The 26,288-nt window shown below is 41.2% G+C and overlaps 1 protein-coding gene across 5 annotated transcripts in view; it reads right to left on the bottom strand.

Annotated features, from left to right (window-relative positions):
- The window catches only part of pcdh7b (protocadherin 7b), a 268,609-nt gene extending 252,537 nt beyond the window's left edge, over nucleotides 1-16,072 (bottom strand). For all 5 annotated transcript variants that reach the window (XM_034164715.1, XM_034164716.1, XM_034164717.1 and 2 more), the window contains exon 1: nucleotides 12,975-16,072. In XM_034164715.1, the coding sequence (XP_034020606.1) occupies nucleotides 12,975-16,049 (3,075 nt within the window). In that variant the 5' untranslated portion in view covers nucleotides 16,050-16,072. The remainder of the gene's footprint in view (nucleotides 1-12,974) is intronic.
- Between the last annotated feature and the right edge of the window lie 10,216 nt (nucleotides 16,073-26,288).

The following is a 26,288-nucleotide window of genomic DNA, read 5'->3' as shown; positions in this document are numbered from 1 at the left end:
TTTAGTTAAGGCACGTGAAGATTACACTGTGAAACAAATCGTTATCTAGGTAACTAGATCAATCTAACTGCGCAGATTAAACAGCTAACAGATACAGAAAAACACCGCTGTGCTCCGGAACAGGAAGTGATACAATACCGCAGTGAGAGCCAACCACCAGTAGAGGCAAGATTGACCTCAGCTTTGTATTCTGTTGGCATTCAGTTTCTTTTACGTTCAATTAATTTTTGGTTAAATGAGCCATACATTCTCTGAGTTTTATAATGGGTGTGGTTTTGCGCGAAAGCGGATAGTACTCCCAACTGGCAAACCAGTGTGAGACCATCTACCTCACTTGGTGAATCCCTTGCGGATACACACGCTAGACAATCCAACCGGGCTGTTGTGGGTTTTAGGCGTCCTGCGCCCGGTTTCATAAAGAAGTCTTGTTTCGTCGAATAAACTCACTTAGTGGACTAATTTTTTTTTAGTTAGTTAGTTAGTTTTTTTTTAGTCGTTGCACAAAGTGCTTAGTCGGCTAACGTTTGCATTAGCCGACTAACGATTTTAGCCTATTTTAGACGACAAAACTTCAGTGTCTTACCTAAAAAAAGTGGCGGCTATCATTGATGGAACACTCAAGAGCAACGCTACATCCTTCAAAAGGAGAACTTCCTCCGCTTTTGGCCATTGTTGTAGCAGACGACTTGGGAGAGTTCTCACATTAGCCACGGGCGTCGCTGCATGAAAAGGCTTGACAGAAGTATAGAAAAAGAAATTGAAGAGTGAAACTGCTAAGCTAAGTGCTAAGCACGTTATTCTGCAGTTCCTGTGGGAACATAAATGTTAATAAAGCCAATTAATGAAACAAACGCTGGATAGTTTTTGAAACTGGCCGACCGACCGACCCGGAAGTAAATAAATCTGTTGCGTATTGGAGCCGTCTCTTGGCAACGGCAGGCGTGAGGCCGTTATGCCCGTGACAACCCTCCGATTAACGTAAAACGACAAATCTATCTCTAAGTTTAGCCATCGATGTGAAACGGTGACTAGATGGATAATGTTGGACAACTAACCGTAGTCAACTAGGGAAGTTTAGTAGACTGAAAGATTAGCTTGCTTTATGAACCGTGGCCTGGTGACAAGGCTAATTCAAATATACCCTTAAATAATCCATTCCAAGACTGAAAGAGCGTGGTTAATTTAGATCTGCCAATCTGGAGGTAGATCTGACCTATAATCGGGTTCCGTCAGGCAACGTAGGGGAAGACAAAACGGAGACAAAGACATAGAAGTCAAGAAAATACCTCAGTATTACATCAGAACCAAAACCGTATTAAAGCAAGCAGCTCTGGTGAGAGAAATCTCTCTGTCTCTCTCTCTCTCTCTCTCTCTCTCTCTCTCTCTCTCTCTCTCTCTCTCTCTCTCTCTCTGTGACTTTCTCCATCATTTCAGGTAAGTCTAATCCTTCGATTAGTAATTGACTTAGAGCGAATGCATTCAAATCAGCAAACCAAATTATACGAGAAAATGCTGCCCGCTGCAATTTCGCGAGCATTACCGCGCACCACCGCTCCTTCCATTTAGCTTTGGGAATACAAACAATAAAAGCCCGAGCAGCTGGAGATTGAATTGAGCCATAATAGATCCAAAACAAACTTGGAGAAAAAAAATAAAATAAAAAATTAGCCACATTTGGTGGCGTGTGGCAGCACAAAAAAACAAACACAAAAATATACAAATCAGCTCATTGCGCGTCTGTTTGTTGCTCACTAAATGCAAGGTTTTGCTTTGTTCTTTCTTCCTGAGCCTTTTTTGTTCTTTTCCTATTTGAATCTCACTGAAGTTGCCAAAGCGACTGTTTTAGTCATTTTATTTTCAAGTAACACTCGACGGTTGCGAACATGCCCTTGTGCGTCATACTTCGCTGCCCTTGATATTGGCTGAGAGTCAAATTTAATGGAGTCAAAATGAGATTTTTAACATGATTATCTCATTTTTATCCTTTTATTTTCAAGATCTGAAAGAGCTTTGCAGCCATGGCTACACAATTAGCGGTGTGGCCGTGACCAAAAAGTAGCGTACTTACTACGCAGGTACGCTACCAAGGTCAGTCAACAACTAACTTAGAAAGTGATATAGATTTGTTTAGTTAATAAAATACATAGAAAAAAACAAACCTATTTTTGTTTAATTCTCACATTATCTTCTCAAACATTCCCAAATAGCGTATTTTTATTGACTGTGTTATATACCGGACAAACCTATTGTGACATCAACCGTAGGCTTTCTACGGAGAACCCAAAAGCCATTTTAGCCAACGTCCTGGCTAATCCATAATTAGATAAAGAGGTGGAAGAGAAGTTGGCGGAGTGAACGAAGCCAAAACAAACCAGAGTTCCAGAGCAAACGTAAAGCTAATGCAATGCTAACCTATGTCGCATAACGCAGTGTTAACACAATAATATTAGCATATAAACTCAATAGCATCACATAAAATGATGCTAACAGGTGTCACATAATGGAATATGCTAATGAGCTAGCGCTGTGAAGAAAACTGACTAGCGTCACACAACATGATGCGAATAGGTGTCACATAAGGCGAGATGCTAATGGGCTAACATTACCATGAGCTAAGTGCCTCCATTGTGAGCAACAACATTTCTGATGTGCTTAAAAAATACATAATTGTGGTGGCTGAGGACCATGATGAATTTAATCATTCACACGTCACATAGCACAATGCTAATCAGCTAGCGCTGTGAAGAAAACTTGCTCGTGTCACATAACACAATGCCAGAGGATGTCACATAATGCAGTGTTAAGGGGATAATATAAGCATGAAAATGTGCTAGCATCACATAACATGATGCTAACGGGTGTCATGTAACGCAACATTAGCATGAGCCAAGTAGCTCCAATGTGAATAAAAGGATGTATAATATGCAAATAATGAATGTTTAGGAGTGTAAAGGTAAGAATCTTTCACTGAATTAAATATTTACATTGCACAAATGAAAAAACATTCCTTATTTGTTTTATGTAACACCGAAAACAGATCCTTGTCATTTGATAGTTTATTAGTTTATAAACAAGAGAAATGGGACTTATGCCCTTCCCGGTCCTATGGTATCCGGGAAAGCTCGGTAGCGAGACCAAGATGCCCCGTCTCACCCAGGTGTCATCTGATGAAGCTTTATGCGCACCAGTGAGCCCCCAAGCTGTGGCGGGCCAACCCAGCTGTGGCGGGAATAACCCGCCCTCCATGGCTCTGCTGCCGGCAAACACTGCTTTCTCAGGACCCCCACTAGCCCCCTTGCTGCATCCAGCTTTCCCGTCCGTTACCCATCGAGTCTGGGCACTGTGTCGGGCCACTGTTTGTTTTTAAGCTAAGTGCCATCGCCGCTAGCTAGTGTGAGCATGCGGTGGCTGTAGTGTGCAAAAGCACAAAATGTATAGAGCCAAAATTGCATGATAAATGGAACCCAATGGCAAATGGTGAGGAATAACCCATATCACATGACATACAAACCACCAATCAAATGACAAGGATCTATTTCGGCGTTACAATTTTGCTAATAAAAGTATGACTGCACGTCTTCAAGTATTTTCACTTTTCCTGAAGAAATGATAATCCAACTGTTGTTTTAGAGTTTTTCATCAGATGGACTCAGTAACATAGCAGAAACACAGATTTGAGCCTTGATACTTCAATTGAAAATTGAAAGTTGCATTTAGGTTAGCCGCGGCTTTTCAAAGGTGTTCACCAGCTACATTTTATAGGTTAACAAAAATGAGGCCAGAGGCAAAATACTATATTTCCATTTTGGTTTCCTGATACGCCATGAGCCTGAAGAGTGCCACATCCTACTTTTCCCACCGCAAACGCCGTCCACGTGACCTTCATTTTCATGGCGGTATCATTTGTCCGACGGTGCGGATTTGCCATATGCAAATCTGACACCTCGCAGCCGCGGTTGGCTGTTGCAGAAGTGGTGGTGGGTTTCTTGAAAGCGCGGGAGGAACAGCTGGCCCGGAGCGCAAGAGGCTGGGATAAGGACAGCGTCCGGTCACACGCTCGCTGCATCAGCCCCGCGGCTAAACGACCTGGGATAACCACGCAGACCGAAGCCATGCCTGCCCTGAGGCCTCTGCTGCAGAAGCGCACAATCCAAGCTGCTTCGCCTCACCGCTGATTAAGAGTGATCCACCTGGGCACATGTGGCTCTTTGAAGTGCAATGATAAAACAAACACGGATGACATGCGCTAATTCAGTGCCTAAGTGATTTCATTCCTCATTACATGATGGTTAGACGCCGTTATTTTCTGGCACAGAGTACAAAAGAAATGCCAAAAGTAATAAAATGTTCAGCTAAGTGCACTACGCTACTTATTAGCCGTGACATTCGGACTGAGTCTAATCATTTTTCACATCATCGATTAATCTGAGCAACAGGAAATTTTCTTTACCAAATTAAAATAACATCACAATGTCCTCAATTTCAAAGTAAATATGGTTTTATCTGGCAAACATAAAAAAAAACCCAATTGATACCATAATTCTTCAAAATCCAAAATCTGTTTGTCTTATACTGTAAATAAATTGGTTATTTCATCAGTTAGTTAGTTACACAATTTTAGGTAACATGTAAAAGTACCTGAACATGTGTTGTAAGACATTTCAAAGCAAAATTGTAACCCTAAGTATGTTTTTTAAGCTTATTAGAAATTGCATTGCTGAAAATGGAGGCACTCAGCTCATGCTAATGTTAGCATCTTAAACCAGCAACTTTTCATGTTAACATTTGCCCATTAGCATTGAATTATGTGATGCTAGCTACCGTTCAACACATGAACAGTTAAAGCCATTAATATACATTCTGAAGCACATTATTAATCATATTGCTCACAATGGAGTCACTCAGCTCATGCTAACGTTAGCTCACTGACATCTCGTTTTAGGTCACTGCAGCAAGTTTTCCTGATAACATTAGCCCATTAGCATCTCTTTATGTGATGCCCATTGGCATATCGTTATGTGATGCTAGCTACTTTTCAACACATGAACAATTCATTTCATTAATATATATTTGGAGCGCATCATAAATCCCATTCCTCTGAATGGAGTCACTCAGCTCATGCTAACATTAGCTTGCTGACATCTCGCGTTAGGTCACTGCAGCAAGTTTTCATGTTAACATTAACCCAGTAGCATCTTGTTATGTGATGCTAGCTACTTTTCAACACATAAACAATTAATTCCATTATTATATATTTTGAAGCACATTATAAATCCAATTCTTCACAATGGAGTCACTCAGCTAATGTTAGCTCATTAGCGTCTCGCATTATGTCACCCCAGCAAGTTTTCATGCTGACATTAGCTCATTAGCATTGCATCATGTCATTCCCATTAGCATCTCATTATATTAAGCTGGCGACATTTCAAGATATGAACAATAAAATCTATCAATATATATTTCTAAGCACATTATTAATCAGACTGTTCACAATGGAGGCACTCAGCTCATGCTAACATCTGCCCATTGGCATCTTGCGTTATGTTAACATGGTACGTTTTTATGCTAACATTAGCCCATTAGCATTGCATTAGATAATGCCAGCTAGTGTTCAAGACATGAGCTATTAAATCCATCAACATATATTTCTAAGCACAGTATACATTGCATTGCTCACAATGGTGGCACTCAGCTAATGCTAACATTAGCCTGTTCGCATCTTGCGTTATGTGAACCCAGCAAATTTTAATTCTTACATTTGCCCATTAACATTGAATTAGGTGCTGCTATCTAGTTTTCAAGACAGGAACAATTAAATGCAGTAATGTATATTTGTAAGCACATTATAAATCCTCTTGCTCAGAATGGCGGCACTCAGCTCATGCTAATTTTAGGAGTGATATCAGTCTCTTGTCACCACACATAATGACAAGCTAGCTGCAACCAATCATACAGCATATATAAAGACTGCAATTTGACTAAGTGGAGGGGCTCAGGTATCTTGGTCTAGTTCACAAGTAGGGGCAGGATGGATTTTAACATCACCAGATGGTTTGGGGCTACATTTTTGGTCTTGTGAACGCTGTACAAGGCCGTATCAGTGAAAAAGAAGCAAACAGGATGGCAAGTCTCTTAAAATACCAGTCAGTTCATGCTCCTGTCTTTATGAACTTTGGTTAATGACCGAAAGAACAAGGTTGCAGATACAAGTGTCGTAAGAGAAATTACTCAAAAGGGTGAGAAGTTAGAATATCTGGGAGGGACTCTGAGTAGAGCAGCTGCTCCTTCACTTGGAAAGGAGCCAGCTCAGGTAGTTTCAGACAACCGATGAAGATGCCACCTAGTGATCTCCCTAGGGAAATCTTCCAAGCATGACCAGCTAGCTTGGAAATGTCTAGGATCCCCTAGGAGGTCACCTCATGGAGTACTGGGAAGTGTGGGATTACCTGAACCCAGACAAGTGGCAGAAAATCAATGAAGGAAAGAATGTCTTGCATGCTACAGCTAGCTAATACGATAGCCAGTATCATTTTGGATGTCTGGTATTGAACTTGATCCGCGATATTTTGGTCAAAAAGTACAGAATATGATAACCACATCAAGTAATTGTTTCAGCTTCTTCAGATGTGAGGATGAAGATGAAAGGGACAGTGTTGTTCCTAGGGGCAGCAAAGGACAGAAAAGTATTTATAATACAAACCGCAATCAATGGAGGTACAGAAAGATATAAATGTCAGGCCCGTTTTCCTCCTGTTCAAGCTCTCAACAGCTGCTGGATGACATTGCTGCTTCTCCCTCACAGTTAGCTAAGCTAATGACTCTTTAAATGTCTGATGGGCTAAAAAGAAAGGCTCCTCATACCAATAAATCCCCCCCAGTTGTCTGGTTACCTACCTGAGCAGTTATTGTAGGATTATGGAGGTGAGACCCACCGAGAAGGAAAGACGATACCCCTGACATCACGGTCAACTGTCGCTCCTGTTCTCTTCCTTCCACCTCCGACCCTAATTCCCCTATGAAAACACTCGAAATCACTCACTGTACTACTTTCTTGTTCTTGCCCTGCACAAGTAGGAAAACAGAGTAAAAATACATTAAAAACTATGTGTCTAAAACTAATAGAGGTGTGCAGAATTTTCTTTCAATGCAGAGTCAAGAGTTGAGCCAGACCGATATTAATTCATGAATATTTCAGTATCGGTGTGGTTTTTACTGATATGAGAACTTATATTTTACTGAATAAACAATGCAGAAAAAACACTTCCACTGTTGAAAATGGTGTCGTTACATAGTTCAGCCAGCAGAGGGCACTCCAACAAGATCGTTGACAATGATGTCAAGTATGGCTGGGACACCCATCACCCCTTGGTGATATTAGCAACAAGGGTCCTGCCAATCTGAGTGAACGCAGTGTGACATAACTTGGTTGAATGTTGGTTATATTTATAATTATAATAAAGTTTATGTTTAAATGTTAAAACACTAAGACTAAATCATATTTCTTTGTCAAAAAGGGTTGATAAAAAATGTTTGGAATTGTGTGTACATTCGAGAATTAGTTGCCATTTTACATATATACTGGCAGATATATATATAGTATAGTAGATATATAGTAATTTTTTTACTCCCCATTATCTGTATTGTATTGGGGAAAAAAATCCATATTAGTCTGGCTGCAGTTAAGCATAGCAATTTGGACATGATGTATTATAGAATTGTTTTACTTAATGCTGTAACTGCTGTAGATGTGAACACAACTTGTTTAGCTTCATTTGCATCTGTTATATTGTGTTGATTTGACACCAACAAAATGTGACAATACTGAAAATTTAATAGTTGAATGTATAGTAATAGTTTGTAATAGTTTGGTTAGACTCTTTCTCTCCGATTGTTCTGTCTGAGTTATTTTCATTAGTTACTTCATCCAAACCATCAACATGTCTATTAGCCCCCATTCCTACCAGGCTGCTCAAGGAAGCCCTACCATTATTTAATGCTTCGATCTTAAATATGATCAATCTATCTTTGTAGTTGGCTATGTACCACAGGCTTTTAAGGTGGCAGTAATTAAACCATTACTTAAAAAGCCATCACTTGACCCAGCTATCTTAGCTAATTATAGGCCAATCTCCAACCTTCCTTTTCTCTCAAAAATTCTTGAAAGGGTAGTTGTAAAACAGCTAACTGATCATCTGCAGAGGAATGGTCTATTTGAAGAGTTTCAGTCAGGTTTTAGAATTCATCATAGTACAGAAACAGCATTAGTGAAGGTTACAAATGATCTTCTTATGGCCTCGGACAGTGGGACTCATCTCTGTGCTTGTTCTGTTAGACCTCAGTGCTGCTTTTGATACTGTTGACCATAAAATTTTATTACAGAGATTAGAGCATGCCATAGGTATTAAAGGCACTGCGCTGCGGTGGTTTGAATCATATTTGTCTAATAGATTACAATTTGTTCATGTAAATGGGGAATCTTCTTCACAGACTAAAGTTAATTATGGAGTTCCACAAGGTTCTGTGCTAGGACCAATTTTATTCACTTTATATATGCTTCCCTTAGGCAGTATTATTAGACGGTATTGCTTAAATTTTCATTGTTACGCAGATGATGCCCAGCTTTATCTATCCATGAAGCCAGAGGACACACACCAATTAGCTAAACTGCAGGATTGTCTTACAGACATAAAGACATGGATGACCTCTAATTTCCTGCTTTAATCTCAGATAAAACTGAAGTTATTGTTCTTGGCCCCACAAATCTTAGAAACATGGTGTCTAACCAGATCCTTACTCTGGATGGCATTACCCTGACCTCTAGTAATACTGTGAGAAATCTTGGAGTCATTTTTGATCAGGATATGTCATTCAAAGCGCATATTAAACAAATATGTAGGACTGCTTTTTTGCATTTACGCAATATCTCTAAAATCAGAAAGGTCTTGTCTCAGAGTGATGCTGAAAAACTAATTCATGCATTTATTTCCTCTAGGCTGGACTATTGTAATTCATTATTATCAGGTTGTCCTAAAAGTTCCCTAAAAGCCTTCAGTTAATTCAAAATGCTGCAGCTAGAGTGCTGACGGGGACTAGAAGGAGAGAGCATATCTCACCCATATTGGCCTCTCTTCATTGGCTTCCTGTTAATTCTAGAATAGAATTTAAAATTCTTCTTCTTACTTATAAGGTTTTGAATAATCAGGTCCCATCTTATCTTAGGGACCTCGTAGTACCATATCACCCCAATAGAGCGCTTCGCTCTCAGACTGCGGGCTTACTTGTAGTTCCTAGGGTTTGTAGGAGTAGAATGGGAGGCAGAGCCTTCAGCTTTCAGGCTCCTCTCCTGTGGAACCAGCTCCCAATTCAGATCAGGGAGACAGACACCCTCTCTACTTTTAAGATTAGGCTTAAAACTTTCCTTTTTGCTAAAGCTTATAGTTAGGGCTGGATCAGGTGACCCTGAACCATCCCTTAGTTATGCTGCTATAGACGTAGACTGCTGGGGGGTTCCCATGATGCACTGTTTCTTTCTCTTTTTGCTCTGTATGCACCACTCTGCATTTAATCATTAGTGATCGATCTCTGCTCCCTCCACAGCATGTCTTTTTCCTGGTTCTCTCCCTCAGCCCCAACCAGTCCCAGCAGAAGACTGCCCCTCCCTGAGCCTGGTTCTGCTGGAGGTTTCTTCCTGTTAAAGGGAGTTTTTCCTTCCCACTGTAGCCAAGTGCTTGCTCACAGGGGGTCGTTTTTGACCGTTGGGGTTTTTACATCATTATTGTATGGCCTTGCCTTACAATATAAAGCGCCTTGGGGCAACTGTTTGTTGTGATTTGGCGCTATATAAAAAAAAAAATTGATTGAATTGATTGATTGATGTATTGCCACGGTTCGAGTTATCTCAAAAGTTGTGAATTGGAATGACATCCCACCCGAGTTAAATGTCTTCCAGTTTGCGCACAACACACTAACTAGCGATAGAGTATGCCATGTAAATCATCTCAGATTAATTTTCTGGTTATAAAAAACATCACTTTTATATTCATAAGTGTTGATTTCTCACTAACACTTTCAAAATATAAGAGAAAAATACAAAACATATTACATTTATACAGAAATGCAGGTGTTTGGTAGCATAGTCGGCCATCTTGGTTTTTTTGTTCAAGGGAGTAGCCAGTGTTCTTTATGCTGCCTTCCCTCGGATTTGCTGTTGCTGTGTTGTGTCGCTCAAAATTCGTATAAAATATACTTTTTGTCTATTTTGGCCTCGCCTATATAGTGGCGTAGCAACCAGTCATCTCTTTTTGCTGTAAACATCCACCGTTAATGAAAATGAAAGGCAGCTGGTTTCTTTTGCCTCTGTCTCTTTAGCTGATGTGACCAAGGGATAAGTTATGGTCCAGATAACAAAACCAGATCTATGTTGTTGCTGACTGTTGTCCCAAAGGACACTGGCTGAGCTCAGTTTTATTTCATTGGATCCCAGCCCAATTTTATGGATTGCCTAGGCTAGATCTTTATGAGCTCATAAGACATAAAAAGTAAATTGAGTACCTTGTAGCTACTGTATAGTAAATGTCTAACAGGCTACACCACACAATAATCATACATAATAAACCCCAGCTGACCACTAAACACGCCGTGTACAATTTTATTACAATGTAAGAAAAAAATCATGATCACAATCAGTGCATCAAACTCATCAGTGCAGATTAGAGTTTGTCTGCGATGCCGTCTTCTAACAAATGGACACTCCGTGAAGAGTGCTGCAACTTTAATGTGGAGAGTAAATAAATAAATATATAACTGCAGCATTGTGACACACAATACATGCTGCTGTGGCAGCAGCAGCAAATAGAGTGCCCTTTTAATTATGCAGGAGACATCCGAAAGCAACACTCCTCACACTCCGGGAAGCAGCTCAGTGAATACACCATATTACAGGCTGTTAGGGATGGAGCAGAGGAAGAGGAGCAAAGGAAAGTGAAAGGAGAGGAGACGCAGGGATAGGGAGGGCAAAGGGATATCATAAGGAGAAAGTGGAGAGTGGGAAGAAGTGAAGCAAAGAAAACGGCAATGCGGAGGTAGCTGGTGGTGGGTATGGAATAAAAAAAATCTATATAAGCAAACATATCAACAAATCAAAATGATCGGAATCCCACTGTAGACTCCACACACACACACACACACACACACACATATATATATATATATATTATGGCATGCCAAACAGGAAAATATGAGAATATTGAATAAAAACCTAATAAAAACTAATATATTGAATGAAACTTGAGAATATTGAATGAAAATCTGAATATATTGAATGAAACTTGAGAATATTGAATGAAATTTGAGAATATTGAATGAAAACCTGAATATGTTGAATTTGTCATATTTTCCTGTTTCGCATGCCATAGTATATGTATATATATATATATATATATATATGTATTCTCAGTGGGATTCCACTGAAGTGGTTTGTCGTTATGTTTATCTATGTATAATGCATATTCTTCAGTGCAATTCAGCTCACTTTGATTTGACTGTTTGCTTTTATATATTTATATATATATATATATATATATATATATATATATATATATATATATATATATATATACATATTATGGCATGCCAAACAGGAAAATATGAGAATATTGAATAAAAACTTCTCATATTTTCCTGTTTGGCATGCCATACACAGAAGAATATGTATTATATATAAGCAAACATATTGACAAACCAAAAAGAGCAGAATACCACTGTAAAATATATATAAGCAAACATATTGACAGATTAAAAAGAGAGGAATCCCACTGAAGAATATGTATATTATATATAAGCAAACATATCGCCAATCCCACTGAAGAATAATATATATTTATTTATTTATTGCTGTGGAGCAACACACAACACCATTCCAGAATTTAAGGACTAGCTCCGGTGACACAGAGTAGACGAAAGATCAATAATTCATTAGGCTGCCAGCGAAAAGACAGAATAATGGTGCTCTTTTTTTCCGTAAAATGAAAATCAGCGACCTTGTCACGTCTTATCACAGCTTCACCTACTTTGTACCAAACAGTGCAACATAGTCAAAAATATGATAACCAATGACACCACAATTTTCCTAACATTTGTATATCAGGTAATACCAGCTCAACATTTTTCCTGAAATGCAAATAGAAAAAGGAACAAAAAACAGTTGAGAGGTGGTGTAGGCAGGAGGTAGATGGTATGAAGTTGAAGGCATGAGGAAAAGACAGTCAAACACCAAATGCATGACGTGGGAGGTAACGTAAGGTCAGTCTAATTTATCGAGAGGTTGATGATGATGTTCTACTCTTCCGGCCAGATGTTCCTCGTCAATCTGATCCTGCAAACCGATGCTGTACCTCCAAACCTACAACCACATCTGTACCGCATTCAAGCTGCGTCGGCCTTTCTTTTCTCTCTTTCACTCGAACAAAAAGGTCACCTCAACACTGATCAAGGCTGGACTGGGTCTCGACACGGCAAAGCGCAGCGTAGGCGACTCACCGCGCTCCCCTCTGGGATAATATCACTACAACCAAATGCTTATGTGAGCTGTTCACAACACTTTGACACTTATTTGCCCAAAGGTTTGTGATGGAGTAGTTGTGACACCCTTGCAAGAAGACGTAGCCTCAACACAGCAAGCGATTAAAGGGATTCGGTTGAATGTTAACAGTACCCCCCCCTCCCCCCCCTCCCCGAAGATAATCTAAACCTTTCTCCTTCTTTTCAATATAACGTGAATGGCACTCCAAACCAAAACAGATCAATACTACTAACTTGACACACATTAGCACCATAAAGGCAACAAGACTTCTGAGACTAGCCCTGTCAGAAAGCATTACGCTAGAGAGAACACTAAGAGGAAGAAGCAGAAGATGTTTAAGAGTAGTAGAGTAGAGGAGGAGGAGGGGTGGGAACATGGAGACGTGTCTTCTTACCTGTTTGTTGTACTTGTTGATAGTTTGACTGCTGTAGTCGGAACAGTGGTCAGATCCCAGGGAAATGTTATCTCCAGTGCCAACAAAGGTATTGGCAGGAGGCAGGTCTTGAACTGCCTGATGCTTTTTCCCAGCCGTCGGCGACTGCGGGTGAAGCTGAACCGTGGGGAGTGGTGAGCTGGACTTGTAATGTCTGGCCAAATCTGGGCTCCCGGGTCCTCCGTTGACTGAACGATAGCGGCCCATGCCAGGACTGTCCGTCAGCTTCTCGTTAACACCGTCGTACCGCTGTCCATTGGGTTTCGAGGCCTCTACAGTCACAATGCTGCTATAGAGGGGTTGTTTGGACTTTTGTTTTTTCTTATCTTTCTTTGGCTTCTTTGATTTGTCATGCTGTTGGGGTGTGAAGAAGTCTTCGTGGTCCTTCTTGCCGGCCTCATAGCCATTTTTGTTCTTGGGCCGGCAGTAACGGGCCATAACAACAACAAGAATAATAAGGATAACAGTCATGATGCCTGATATGACACCAATGGCGATGCTTAGCCGTTGTTTGCTTAGATCATAGTTGGGATCACCAGCAATGTTGGTGTTGAGAGATGTGCTCAGGCTCTTGGCAACCTGGGCCTCCACAACCGTGGAATTGGAAAGTGTCTCGTTAACGTAAACATGAACTAGTGTGGTGGTGCTCTGTGAAGGCTGCCCGCTGTCGTTCACCTGGACCACCAATCTGTGGAGGCCGTAGTGCTTCTGTTCCAGCTTTCCCACCAGCGAAATGACCCCACTGCCCCCATCAATCTCAAACAACTTGAAGGGATTTCCACCAATGATGCTGTAGTTGAGGTCCGCGTTGATGCCGGTGTCGGTATCGGTCGCTATGACAGTCCTGACAACTGTTCTGATATTACTAGAGGGAGGAAGAAGGGTGTACGAACTGTTTATCGGGAAGGTGACTGTTGGAGCGTTGTCATTTTCATCCATGACAAAGAGTGAAACGGTGGCAGTTGCCGACCTGGGAGGGTCACCTCCATCCACAGCTTTGACGCGGAACGAGTAGGTCGTTTTCTGCTCACGATCAAAAGACAGGGTGGAGAAAATGGTTCCAGTCTCATTCTCAATCGAAAATATCTCCTCCTCTTCCTCAATGAAAAGGCTCATCTCGGCATTTTGGCCTTTATCCGCATCAATGACTGTAACCATGCCAACTGGGCTGTTTGGCTCAAGGTTCTCTTTGACGTAGAAGGTGAACACATCCTGCATAAACTTGGGTTCGTTGTCATTCTTATCGGCCACAAGGACGACCACTGTCGCTGAGCCCTGGAGCATAGGCATCCCCTTATCTTTGGCGATCACTTTGAATTCGTACCGCTCTGTTTGCTCTCTATCCAGAATGGTGTTTACTCGGATGTCTCCACTGTCTGCGTCAATGGAGAAAATCCCATTTACCGATGAGTCTAGGGAGTAGGCGATTTCAGCGTTCTTCCCGCTATCTGCATCGATGGCTGCCACCGTTGTCACCCTCTCGCCAGGGGCGTTGTTTTCAGGGAATGACACCTCTACTACATTCTGGCTGAAGATAGGAGAGTTGTCATTAGTGTCACCCACTTTGACAATAAGAGAGTTGTTACTCGCCAGACTTGGGCTTCCAGAGTCAACAGCCACTATGACCACATTGTATTCCTGTGTGGCCTCATAGTCCAGCGGTGCAGATGTGTGGAGAAAATACTTCTTTTTATTCTGCTCCCCCTCCATCTCACTGGCTGGTTTTAACTGGAAGGGCACATCCCCTACAACAGTGCACGTCACTATGCCATTTTCTCCCTGGTCGCGGTCGGATACCTGGACCAAGGCGATGGGCGTGTCCACCACCACATCCTCAGCCACATTGGCAATCCCATCTTTGAGGAAGATACGTCCGATTTTCCGGATCTCAATAGCGGGAACATTGTCATTCTCATCCTTGATGTTGAGTACCACTGTGGCCTTGTCCATTTTGGGCGGTTGACCTCGGTCTCGCGCCATTACCGTGAACCTCAGTTGGCTGACTTCTTCACGGTCAATGCGGTGCAACACACTCAACCAGCCCGTGCTCTCATCCAACCTCAGCAACCTCCTTACAGACTCTGTGGCAGCTCCGAACACGTACTCTATTTGACCGTTAACCCCAACGTCGGCATCCGCCGCCTTGAGCTGCAGGATGGGGGCGCCAGGGGAGCTGTTTTCTGGAAGGTCAGCCTCGTACACGCTCTTCTCAAAGCGAGGGCTGTTGTCATTCACGTCGGTGATCATCACCCTTAGAATGGCCTGGGACGACCGAGGGGGATCTCCTCCGTCCCGAACACGTAGCGTGAGCTCGTAGGAGTCTCTCTGTTCCCGATCAAGAGCCCCTTTAATGATGAGTTGGGGCTGCTTCTCTCCATCGGTAGTGTCAGCAACTTGGAGTTCAAAGACGCTGCTCCTGCTCGCTGCATCGTCAAATCTCCTTTTCCCTGAGTACGCATCCCCCAAGGAGCTCAAGCGCCGTGAGTTTTCCCCATTGTCCTGAATGAGCTCATATCTCTCTATTCCATTTCGGCCAAAATCTCTGTCTGTGGCTGTGGGCAGTAGATAAAGGGTTCCAATTGGTCTGTTTTCCTCCACAGACAGTGTCAGAACAGGGGAAGGGAAGGATGGAGTGTTATCATTAATATCTAATATGATGACTTTCCCCTCGAAGAGGTCGACCCAACTCTGAGCTGGCCCGATCACCGACACCTCAAAATCTATAAAACACTCATTTTCATCAAAAATCATTTGGCACTGCTGCAGTTTCTCACGGTCGATCCTCCGCTCATTAGTGGTGAGCTCACCTGTTATGTTGTCTATTTTGAAAAATTCAGAGCCAGATTCAAGAGTGAACGTCACCTCACCCGACCCGGCGACAATGCCCAAGTCACCGGCTACGTTCCCTACCCTGACATCCGCCGGTCCCTCCTCGGCCAGACGGTACCGGAGCACTTGCTTGGCAGCGGGCTGGTGCACAAGCTGCAGGATGAGCATGCAATAGTACAAATAGTCCACTGCACCAGTAGTCCTCATTTTCCTCCCTCTGCAGAAAAAAATAAAATAAAATAAAGAAAAAGTACACTTGAATTTGATGAGATTTCAATAAAAAAGTCCAGTTTTGGAGAATCACAAGCTGTGCGTTTCGGGGATGCGCGACACTTCGTCCTCAGGGTGATTTCCTACATCTCTGCTGCTGCTGCAGTGAAAAGCAGCTGCTCCCCTTCTCTTCTGCTTCTCCTCCAAGCGCTGTGACTTACTCTTTCCGTATTATTTATTTAAAAAGACAAAAACAAAACGTCATTCTATGGATGCGCCGGAAAGACTCCGTGCGCTCCGGTTGGTGCCAAAAAAGAAACGCTTGGATTTCACGTGCGTAAAAGCCACAGATACACAGAAAAAAAGTCACACTCCAGTCATATCAGTCCACGCTGCGCCGCCTTACTTACAGTTTGTGTGTTTCCGAGGCTGTAATATCGCTCCGTGCACGTTTGCCAACCTCATTTAAAACGTCGGCGTAGTTTCCAAAGTGAAAGCGCGGCGCAGCTTTCTCAGATCTTGATGATACGAATATGATGTCCGGCTTTTACGCGGTCTCTCTAATTCTTGCAAATCACTTCCACTGGGAGGGAAGGAGAAAAAAAAAAGGTAGAAAATCAAAGTGTAAATCCGCCGCAGCTGTTTGGAGAAGGTGTTTGTTTCCTCTGTGCCTCCAGTCGCCTTTTCCCTCACCTGCAGACGCGCCGCATGTGTTGGCAGCCCCTGTCTGCAGCACTGTAAGCGGGATTCACAAATGATATTGCAGTCTCTCTCTCTCTCTCCCTCCCTCCCCTCCTCCCAGGCAGCGCGCTCGCGTAAAGAGAGTGGGACTTGGACCTGATCACTCGGTTCAGAGGCCAAAAGGCACTATTTAAGGACGATAAACGCACAGTTCGATCATTTCTCCCCACAAGCGCACACGGTTCGGACTTTTTCAGCACAGTCCCGACGCGTTAGGTCGTGTTCTTGCTCGCGCGCGCGCGCCTCTGCGGCGTGGCTGCGTGGGTTGTCGTGTGTTGGCGCAAAGGGAATCTGTGAAAGTTTTGGCGCACTCTTGTTTTTACGCTCGCGGTGGCGTGAATCGCTTCAAAATTGCGCAGACCCCCCGCCGGGACAGGCGCAGTGAGATAGGAACAGCCGTGTGGTTTTTCTGTTTTCGCAGCGGACGAGCATGCACCGGCTTGGGGGGGGGGGGGGGGGGGGTGTCTCACTCTGTGGGATGCGTAAAGTAGAGAGAGTTAAATGATATTGGGATTCATGGCGCAAATCCAACTTCCCAGCGTGCGCAATGCTGCGGCGCTTTTTGGATTTTACGCGTCACGTGCGTAATGCGCTCCCACTGTATTCAATCGCTCTACTCAAAATGAAAGAAAGTACATCTGACATTTGTGCTTGTGAGTGTGCGAGTGAGGATTCCCCTCCTTTGATTTTGGGCAGCAGATGCGCGCACGCGCGCTGTAGTATATTACAGTTAAATTATGTAGTGAGAGGGTGAATGAGTGAGTGACAGAGTGGGATAGAGAGATGAGGGAGGGAAGTGGGGAAAATGAGGCAGCCACTCGCTCTCAGCAGCTGCATCTTTCTCAGACGGCTGTTTGAATTCCATCATTGGATTTATCCTTGCTTACTAGCGCCCTCTATCGCCACATTAATTCCAAACCATGGCTGAAAAAGCACAAAAACAGTAAAAACAGTCAAATCCAAACTGTGCATGTGACGTGTGCAGGTTGATGGCATCCTTCCAGCTGATGACTTTAACAAAAGTGTGCACTATAATAAATAGGTTTCATCACAATCATCCTCAAAGTTGCACATTTCTGCAATTTTTATGTGTGCAAAGAAATTGGCAATGGAAGGCATCAGAGGGCTGATGTACGCATAACTTGCACTTGCTGCGGATCAGGATATAAATAGTACAAGTATGTTTGTAATGATATTTTTGACTATGTAAGACTTCATCATATGACTTCATTATCGAGTCAGATCAGTATATGCTTTAGATTAGAGGCTATAATCAAGATAGACTTCTTGGTTGTTGAGATATACCAAAAAAAAAAGTGTGTCGTACCATATTTTCCTTGAGATTTGATTAAAGTACACCAGAATGTAATCACCTCTGGCTGTCTATCCAAGTAATGTACCCACCAAGCTTGAAGGAAGTCCATCCAGCTGTTTTTGAATTATTGTGTCCACAGACACACACATATACACACTTGCCAGTGAAAATAATACCCTGCTATTGCTGTTTCCCCAAAACCCTAATTTAGTCTGAAGTACCTCATTTTTTTACTTGTGTTGGATATTGTAGCAAAGGGAGCAAGTGTATCTACATAATGATAGAGAACTGTTTGTGCATATGTGTGTGTGTGTGTGTGTGTGTGTGTGTGTGTGTGTGTGTGTGTGTGTGTGTGTGTGTGTGTGTGTGTGTGTGTGTGTGTGTGTGTGTGTGTGTGTGTCCCTCTCCTGTCCAAACACCACATTGGAATTGAGCCAAACTTTGCACACATATACTTTGACATGTGTGGAGTGACGTAGGATATTTTGTTTTTTAGTAGTAGTAATAGTAGTAGTCATAATAGTTAAAGGAAGAGACATGTTTGTGCTGCAGAATTAAGCTGAAGTTGGAGCACATATACTACACATGGGGAGTGACATGGGCTATTGAGCACTGTAATAGTAGTAGTAGTAGTAGTAGTAGTAGTAGTAGTAGTGGTATTAGTAACAGTAGTTGTCATGATAGCTCTGGGGAGACACACTTTTGTCCTGCAAAATTGAGCCAAACTTGGCACACATATATTTTGACATACAGTAGTGTTCAGAATAATAGTAGTGCTATGTGACTAAAATGATTAATCCAGGTTTTGAGTATATTTCTTATTGTTACATGGGAAACAAGGTACCAGTAGATTCAGTAGATTCTCACAAATCCAACAAGACCAAGCATTCATGATGTGCACACTCTTAAGGCTATGAAATTGGGCTATTAGTAAAAAAAAGTAGAAAGGGGGTGATCACAATAATAGTAGCATCTGCTGTTGACGCTACAAACTCAAAACTATTATGTTCAAACTGCTTTTTTAGCAATCCTGTGAATCACTAAACTAGTATTTAGTTGTATAACCACAGTTTTTCATGATTTCTTCACATCTGCGAGGCATTAATTTTGTTGGTTTGGAACCAAGATTTTGCTCATTTACTAGTGTGCTTGGGGTCATTGTCTTGTTGAAACACCCATTTCAAGGGCACGTCCTCTTCAGCATAAGGCAACATGACCTCTTCAAGTATTTTGACATATCCAAACTGATCCATGATACCTGGTATGCGATATATAGGCCCAACACCATAGTAGGAGAAACATGCCCATATCATGATTCTTGCACCACCATGCTTCACTGTCTTCACTGTGAACTGTGGCTTGAATTCAGAGTTTGGGGGTCGTCTCACAAACTGTCTGCGGCCCTTGGACCCAAAAAGGTCAATTTTACTGTCATCAGTCCACAAAATATTCCTCCATTTCTCTTTAGGCCAGTTGATGTGTTCTTTGGCAAATTGTAACCTCTTCTGCACGTCTTTTATTTAACAGAGGGACTTTGCGGGGGAATCTTGCAAATAAATTAGCTTCACACAGGCGTCTTTTAACTGTCACAGCACTTACAGGTAACTCCAGACTGTCTTTGATCATCCTGGAGCTGATCAGTGGGTGAGCCTTTGCCCTTCTGGTTATTCTGTCCATTTTGATGGTTGTTTTCCGTTTTCTTCCACGCGTCTTTGTTTTTTTTGTCCATTTTAAAGCATTGGAGATCATTGTAGATGAACAGCCTATAATTTTTTGCACCTGCGTATAAGTTTTCCCCTCTCCAATCAACTTTTTAATCAAACTACGCTGTTCTGCACAATGTCTTGAACATCCCATTTTTCTCAGGCTTTCAAAGAGAAAAGCATGTTCAACAGGTGCTGGCTTCATCCTTACATAGGGGACACGTGATTCACACCTGTTTGTTCTACAAAATTGACAAACTCACTGACTGAATACCACACTACTATTATTGTGAACACCCCCTTTTCTACTTTTTTTATGAATTGCCCAATTTCATAGACTTAAGAGTGTGCATATCATGAATGCTTAGTCTTGTTGGATTTGTGAGAACCTACTTGTTTCCCATGTAACAATAAGAAATATACTCAAAACCTGGATTAATCTTTTTAGTCACATAGCACTTCTATTACTCTGAACACTACTGTAGGCTACTGAGCACTGTAGAAGTAATAGTAGTCATAATAGTTAAGGGGAGAGACACTTTTGTGCTGCAAAACTGAGCCAAACTTTGTGAAACATATAATTTCACTTATGAGTGACATAGGCTATTGAGAACTGTATCAGTAGTATTAGTTGCAGTAAAAAGTTCCCTTCGGCTGCTCCCTTGTTTGCACTCGGGGTTGCCACAGGAAATCCAAGGTGGATCTGCATGTTGAATTGGCACAGGTTTTACGCCAGATGCCCTTCCTGACGCAACTCCACATTAAAAGGTGCAATGTGGCAGGGGTGGGATTTGAACCCAGAACCTTCTGCACTGAAACCAAGCTATTAGTCGCAGTAGTAGTAGTTATACTAGTTAAGGGGAGAGACATTTTGTTCTGCAGAATTGAGCCATAAACAGCACACATACACTTTGACATACGGGAGTGACATAGCCTATTGAGCACTTTAGCAGTAGTAGCAGTCATAATAGTTAATAGGAGAGACACTTTTGTGCTGCAGAACTGAGCGAAACATGGCACACATATACTTTGACATATGGGAGTGACATAGGCTATTGAGCACTTTAGCGGCAGTAGTAGTAGTTAAAGGGAGAGACACTTTGTGCTGCAGAATTGAGCCAAACTTGGCACACATATACTTTGACATATGGGAGTGACAAAGGCTATTGAGCACTTTAGTAGTAGTCGTTGTAGTAAGAGTAGTAGTAGTAGTTAAGGAGAGAGACACTTTTGTGCTGCAGTATTCAGCCAAACATGGCACACATATACTTTGACATACAGGAGTGACAGACTATTGAGCACTTTAGTACTAGTAGTAGTAGTAGTAGTAGTAGTAGTTAAGGGTAGAGACATTTTGTGCTGCAGTATTGAGCCAAACTTGCCACAGATATACTTTGACATATGGGAGTGACAAAGGCTACTGAGCACTGTAGTTCCAGTTGTAGTCATAATAGTTAAAAGGCAGAATCACTTTTGTGCTGCAAAATTGAGCCAAACTTTGTACACATATACTTTGACATACAGGGAGTGAGAAAGGCTTTTGAGCACTTTTGTAGTAGTACTAGCAGTAGCATCTGTGTCTTCTTGAGGCAGATTAGTCACACTCTAAAAGTTCTCTGGAATCTAGAATAGGTGGTAGGTGATAGCTTTGATTGTGAAGATGAATTTTTCATTCCAGTCTGAATCAAACCCTCTCTGGGGTGGGTAAGCAGCCACTTTTTAGGCTAAAATACATGTTATCAAAATTATATTTATTTATTTATATTTGTATTTTCCCAAATTGTAAAAGCGGAATACTTGAATATAGTAAAAATTATATTCTTGCAAACAGTTTGAATGTCTCTAAGCAGTAAACTGTAATGTAAGAAAAAAGACTGCAATTTTTTTTCTAAACAAGAAAATTAAAAGGCAACATTTCCATATTTATTATTAAACATCAAATGCGTTTTATTGCTAAATAATGCATTTTTCAAGTGATTACGTTGAGGAAAAACCCACCATTCTACAGCCTGCCAAGCACAAATTTTGTAAGAGGAAATGTGTTTTGCTGCTTCCTTCGGGCTCCGAGAATGATTTATCACCACACCTTCTGAAAAAAGAAATTGCATGTTTTCATTCATTAACTTTTGCTCCTTTTTTATTTATCTTTTTTTTTTTTTTTTTTTCTTCCCTGGCCTTTCTAATGCTGCTTTGTCTCTTTGGTTGAACTTGTTTCAAACTCCAGATAGAATGTGAAATTGAACATGCAGCCAGTTCAGGTGCACAGTGTTTACTATCAGAAGCAGCATGATCAGGGCTTGAAAATCATTAATGGAAATCATTATCATAGATCCACGTGGCATCGATCTCACCCCAGAGTGGAAAAGTGGAACAAAATGATGCCGTAGAAAGCGTAAAAAAGACCTCATCAGTGAAACGAGGTGTTTTCAAAACCTGATGCTGCAAGTGAAACCACATTTTAAACCAAGGCCATTAAATATGCCATCGGGTATTGTGAAGGCTCTTAATCCATCCGTGCTTCTGTCCGTCCATCTGTCTGTGTTCAGCATAACTCCAGACTTATTGCTGCCACAGTCTTCAAATTTACACAAAACATTCTTGGGACAGACATTGGACAAGTTCAAAGATGGCTAACCTTGACCTATTTTAAGAAGTTCAAAAATCACATTCTGTACCTAATTTTATGGTATGATTTTGCGGACATCAGCGTTATGACATCACTTCGTGGTTTCGCTAGCTGCTAATTCCACCTTTTTGATAGAAATAACATTTCTCATACATTATATAAAAAATAGCGAGAAATAAACACTTCTAAAACTGAAAATGCTGTTTTTGGTACTTGATAACACCTCTGGAAGGATGTACAAACATTTAGCAGATGTTCGTGTGGTGACGTCACTTCCTGGTGTCACTAGCTGCTAATTTTGCCTTATTTTTGGCTAAATATAACAGCTTTCTCATATATTATGTAAAAGCTAGCGAGAAATAAACACTTCTAAAAGAGAAAATGCTGTTTTTGCAAGCTGATAACACCTCTGGATAGATTTACAAAACATTTAGTGGAAATTAGGGTGGTGATGTCACTTCCTGTTTCCACTAGCTGCTAACTTCACTTTGTTTTTGGCTCAAATCAACACCTTTGTCATATATTATGTAAAAGTTAGTGAGAAATAAACACTTCTAAAACTGAAAACAGTTTTTTTAACCTGATAACACCTCTGGGAGGATTTACAAAACATTTAGCTGATGTTTGAGTGGTGACATCACTTCCTAGTTTCGCTAGTTGCTAATTTCACCTTGTTTTTGACTAATTATAACACCTTTCTCATATATTATGTAAAGGCTCGTGAGAAATAAACACTCCCAAAACTGAAAATGCTGTTTTTGTAACCTGATAACACTTCTGGAAGGATTTAAAATCTAAAAAAGAGAGCTTTAAATCAGAAGTGCCTGACTCCGTGGTATAACTCACAAACTCGTAGCTTAAAGCAGATAACCCGTAAGTTGGAGAGGAAATGGCGTCTCACTAATTTAGAAGATCTTCACTTAGCCTGGAAAAAGAGTCTGTTGCTCTATAAAAAAGCCCTCCGTAAAGCTAGGACATCTTTCTACTCATCACTAATTGAAGAAAATAAGAACAACCCCAGGTTTCTTTTCAGCACTGTAGCCAGGCTGACAAAGAGTCAGAGCTCTATTGAGCTGAGTATTCCATTAACTTTAACTAGTAATGACTTCATGACTTTCTTTGCTAACAAAATTTTAACTATTAGAGAAAAAAATACTCATAACCATCCCAAAGACGTATCGTTATCTTTGGCTGCTTTCAGTGATGCCGGTATTTGGTTAGACTCTTTCTCTCCCATTGTTCTGTCTGAGTTATTTTCATTAGTTACTTCATCCAAACCATCAACATGTTTATTAGACCCCATTCCTACCAGGCTGCTCAAGGAAGCCCTACCATTATTTAATGCTTCGATCTTAAATATGATCAATCTATCTTTGTTAGTTGGCTATGTACCACAGGCTTTTAAGGTGGCAGTAATTAAACCATTACTTAAAAAGCCATCACTTGACCCAGCTATCTTAGCTAATTATAGGCCAATCTCCAGCCTTCCTTTTCTCTCAAAAATTCTTGAAAGGGTAGTTGTAAAACAGCTAACTGATCATCTGCAGAGGAATGGTCTATTTGAAGAGTTTCAGTCAGGTTTTAGAATTCATCATAGTACAGAAACAGCATTAGTGAAGGTTACAAATGATCTTCTTATGGCCTCGGACAGTGGACTCATCTCTGTGCTTGTTCTGTTAGACCTCAGTGCTGCTTTTGATACTGTTGACCATAAAATTTTATTACAGAGATTAGAGCATGCCATAGGTATTAAAGGCACTGCGCTGCGGTGGTTTGAATCATATTTGTCTAATAGATTACAATTTGTTCATGTAAATGGGGAATCTTCTTCACAGACTAAAGTTAATTATGGAGTTCCACAAGGTTCTGTGCTAGGACCAATTTTATTCACTTTATACATGCTTCCCTTAGGCAGTATTATTAGACGGTATTGCTTAAATTTTCATTGTTACGCAGATGATACCCAGCTTTATCTATCCATGAAGCCAGAGGACACACACCAATTAGCTAAATTGCAGGATTGTCTTACAGACATAAAGACATGGATGACCTCTAATTTCCTGCTTTTAAACTCAGATAAAACTGAAGTTATTGTACTTGGCCCCACAAATCTTAGAAACATGGTGTCTAACCAGATCCTTACTCTGGATGGCATTACCCTGACCTCTAGTAATACTGTGAGAAATCTTGGAGTCATTTTTGATCAGGATATGTCATTCAAAGCGCATATTAAACAAATATGTAGGACTGCTTTTTTGCATTTACGCAATATCTCTAAAATCAGAAAGGTCTTGTCTCAGAGTGATGCTGAAAAACTAATTCATGCATTTATTTCCTCTAGGCTGGACTATTGTAATTCATTATTATCAGGTTGTCCTAAAAGTTCCCTAAAAAGCCTTCAGTTAATTCAAAATGCTGCAGCTAGAGTACTGACGGGGACTAGAAGGAGAGAGCATATCTCACCCATATTGGCCTCTCTTCATTGGCTTCCTGTTAATTCTAGAATAGAATTTAAAATTCTTCTTCTTACTTATAAGGTTTTGAATAATCAGGTCCCATCTTATCTTAGGGACCTCGTAGTACCATATCACCCCAATAGAGCGCTTCGCTCTCAGACTGCAGGCTTACTTGTAGTTCCTAGGGTTTGTAAGAGTAGAATGGGAGGCAGAGCCTTCAGCTTTCAGGCTCCTCTCCTGTGTAACCAGCTCCCAATTCAGATCAGGGAGACAGACACCCTCTCTACTTTTAACATTAGGCTTAAAACTTTCCTTTTTGCTAAAGCTTATAGTTAGGGCTGGATCAGGTGACCTTGAACCATCCCTTAGTTATGCTGCTATAGACGTAGACTGCTGGGGGGTTCCCATGATGCATTGTTTCTTTCTCTTTTTGCTCTGTATGCACCACTCTGCATTTAATCATTAGTGATCGATCTCTGCTCCCCTCCACAGCATGTCTTTTTCCTGGTTCTCTCCCTCAGCCCCAACCAGTCCCAGCAGAAGACTGCCCCTCCCTGAGCCTGGTTCTGCTGGAGGTTTCTTCCTCTTAAAAGGGAGTTTTTCCTTCCCACTGTAGCCAAGTGCTTGCTCACAGGGGGTCGTTTTGACCGTTGGGGTTTTACATAATTATTGTATGGCCTTGCCTTACAATATAAAGCGCCTTGGGGCAACTGTTTGTTGTGATTTGGCGCTATATAAAAAAATTGATTGATTGATTGATTGATTGGACAAATATCAAGGTCAAGGAAAGCATGGTTTAAAAAATACTTTTTTTTGGTATCTCTGAACAACCAAGAAGATTAGATGGATCAGACTTGGTGGGAAGAATACTTCGATAGATCTCCAGAGGTGATTACATTTTGGAGTTGTTTAGTCAAAGTTCAAGGAAAACCAGCTCCAAAAATCAACTTGTTTTGTATATCTCAACATCTAAGAAGCCAAGATGGATGAAAGTTGGTGGGGATATTAAATGATTAAATGTCTAGATTTGATTAGATTGTGGAGTAGATTGATCAAAGATTAAGGGAAACATGATTGGAAAAATACTTTTTTTATATCTCAACAATCAAGACAGCTTTGATGGGTGATCAAAAGCATATATTGATGAGCAAAATATTTATGATTGATTGTGATCAATTACTTCGTAATGAAGTCACACAGAAACCATATGGTGAAGTCAAGCATAGTCAAAAATGCTGTTCCAGACAGATGTATATATACTTGTACTTTTATATAAGGGTGTGTAGAGCTTGCAGTGTATCCATCAGCCATTGATGACTTTCATTAAAATTCAAGTTTTCACCCACATTATAAATATCCTTTGAGAAACATTAATGTTTATAAGTGTAACAAATT

The sequence above is a fragment of the Thalassophryne amazonica genome, chromosome 23 (genome assembly GCF_902500255.1).
Source record: "Thalassophryne amazonica chromosome 23, fThaAma1.1, whole genome shotgun sequence".
NCBI classification, from domain to species: domain Eukaryota; kingdom Metazoa; phylum Chordata; class Actinopteri; order Batrachoidiformes; family Batrachoididae; genus Thalassophryne; species Thalassophryne amazonica.
This window is presented reverse-complemented; position numbering and strand designations above follow the sequence as displayed.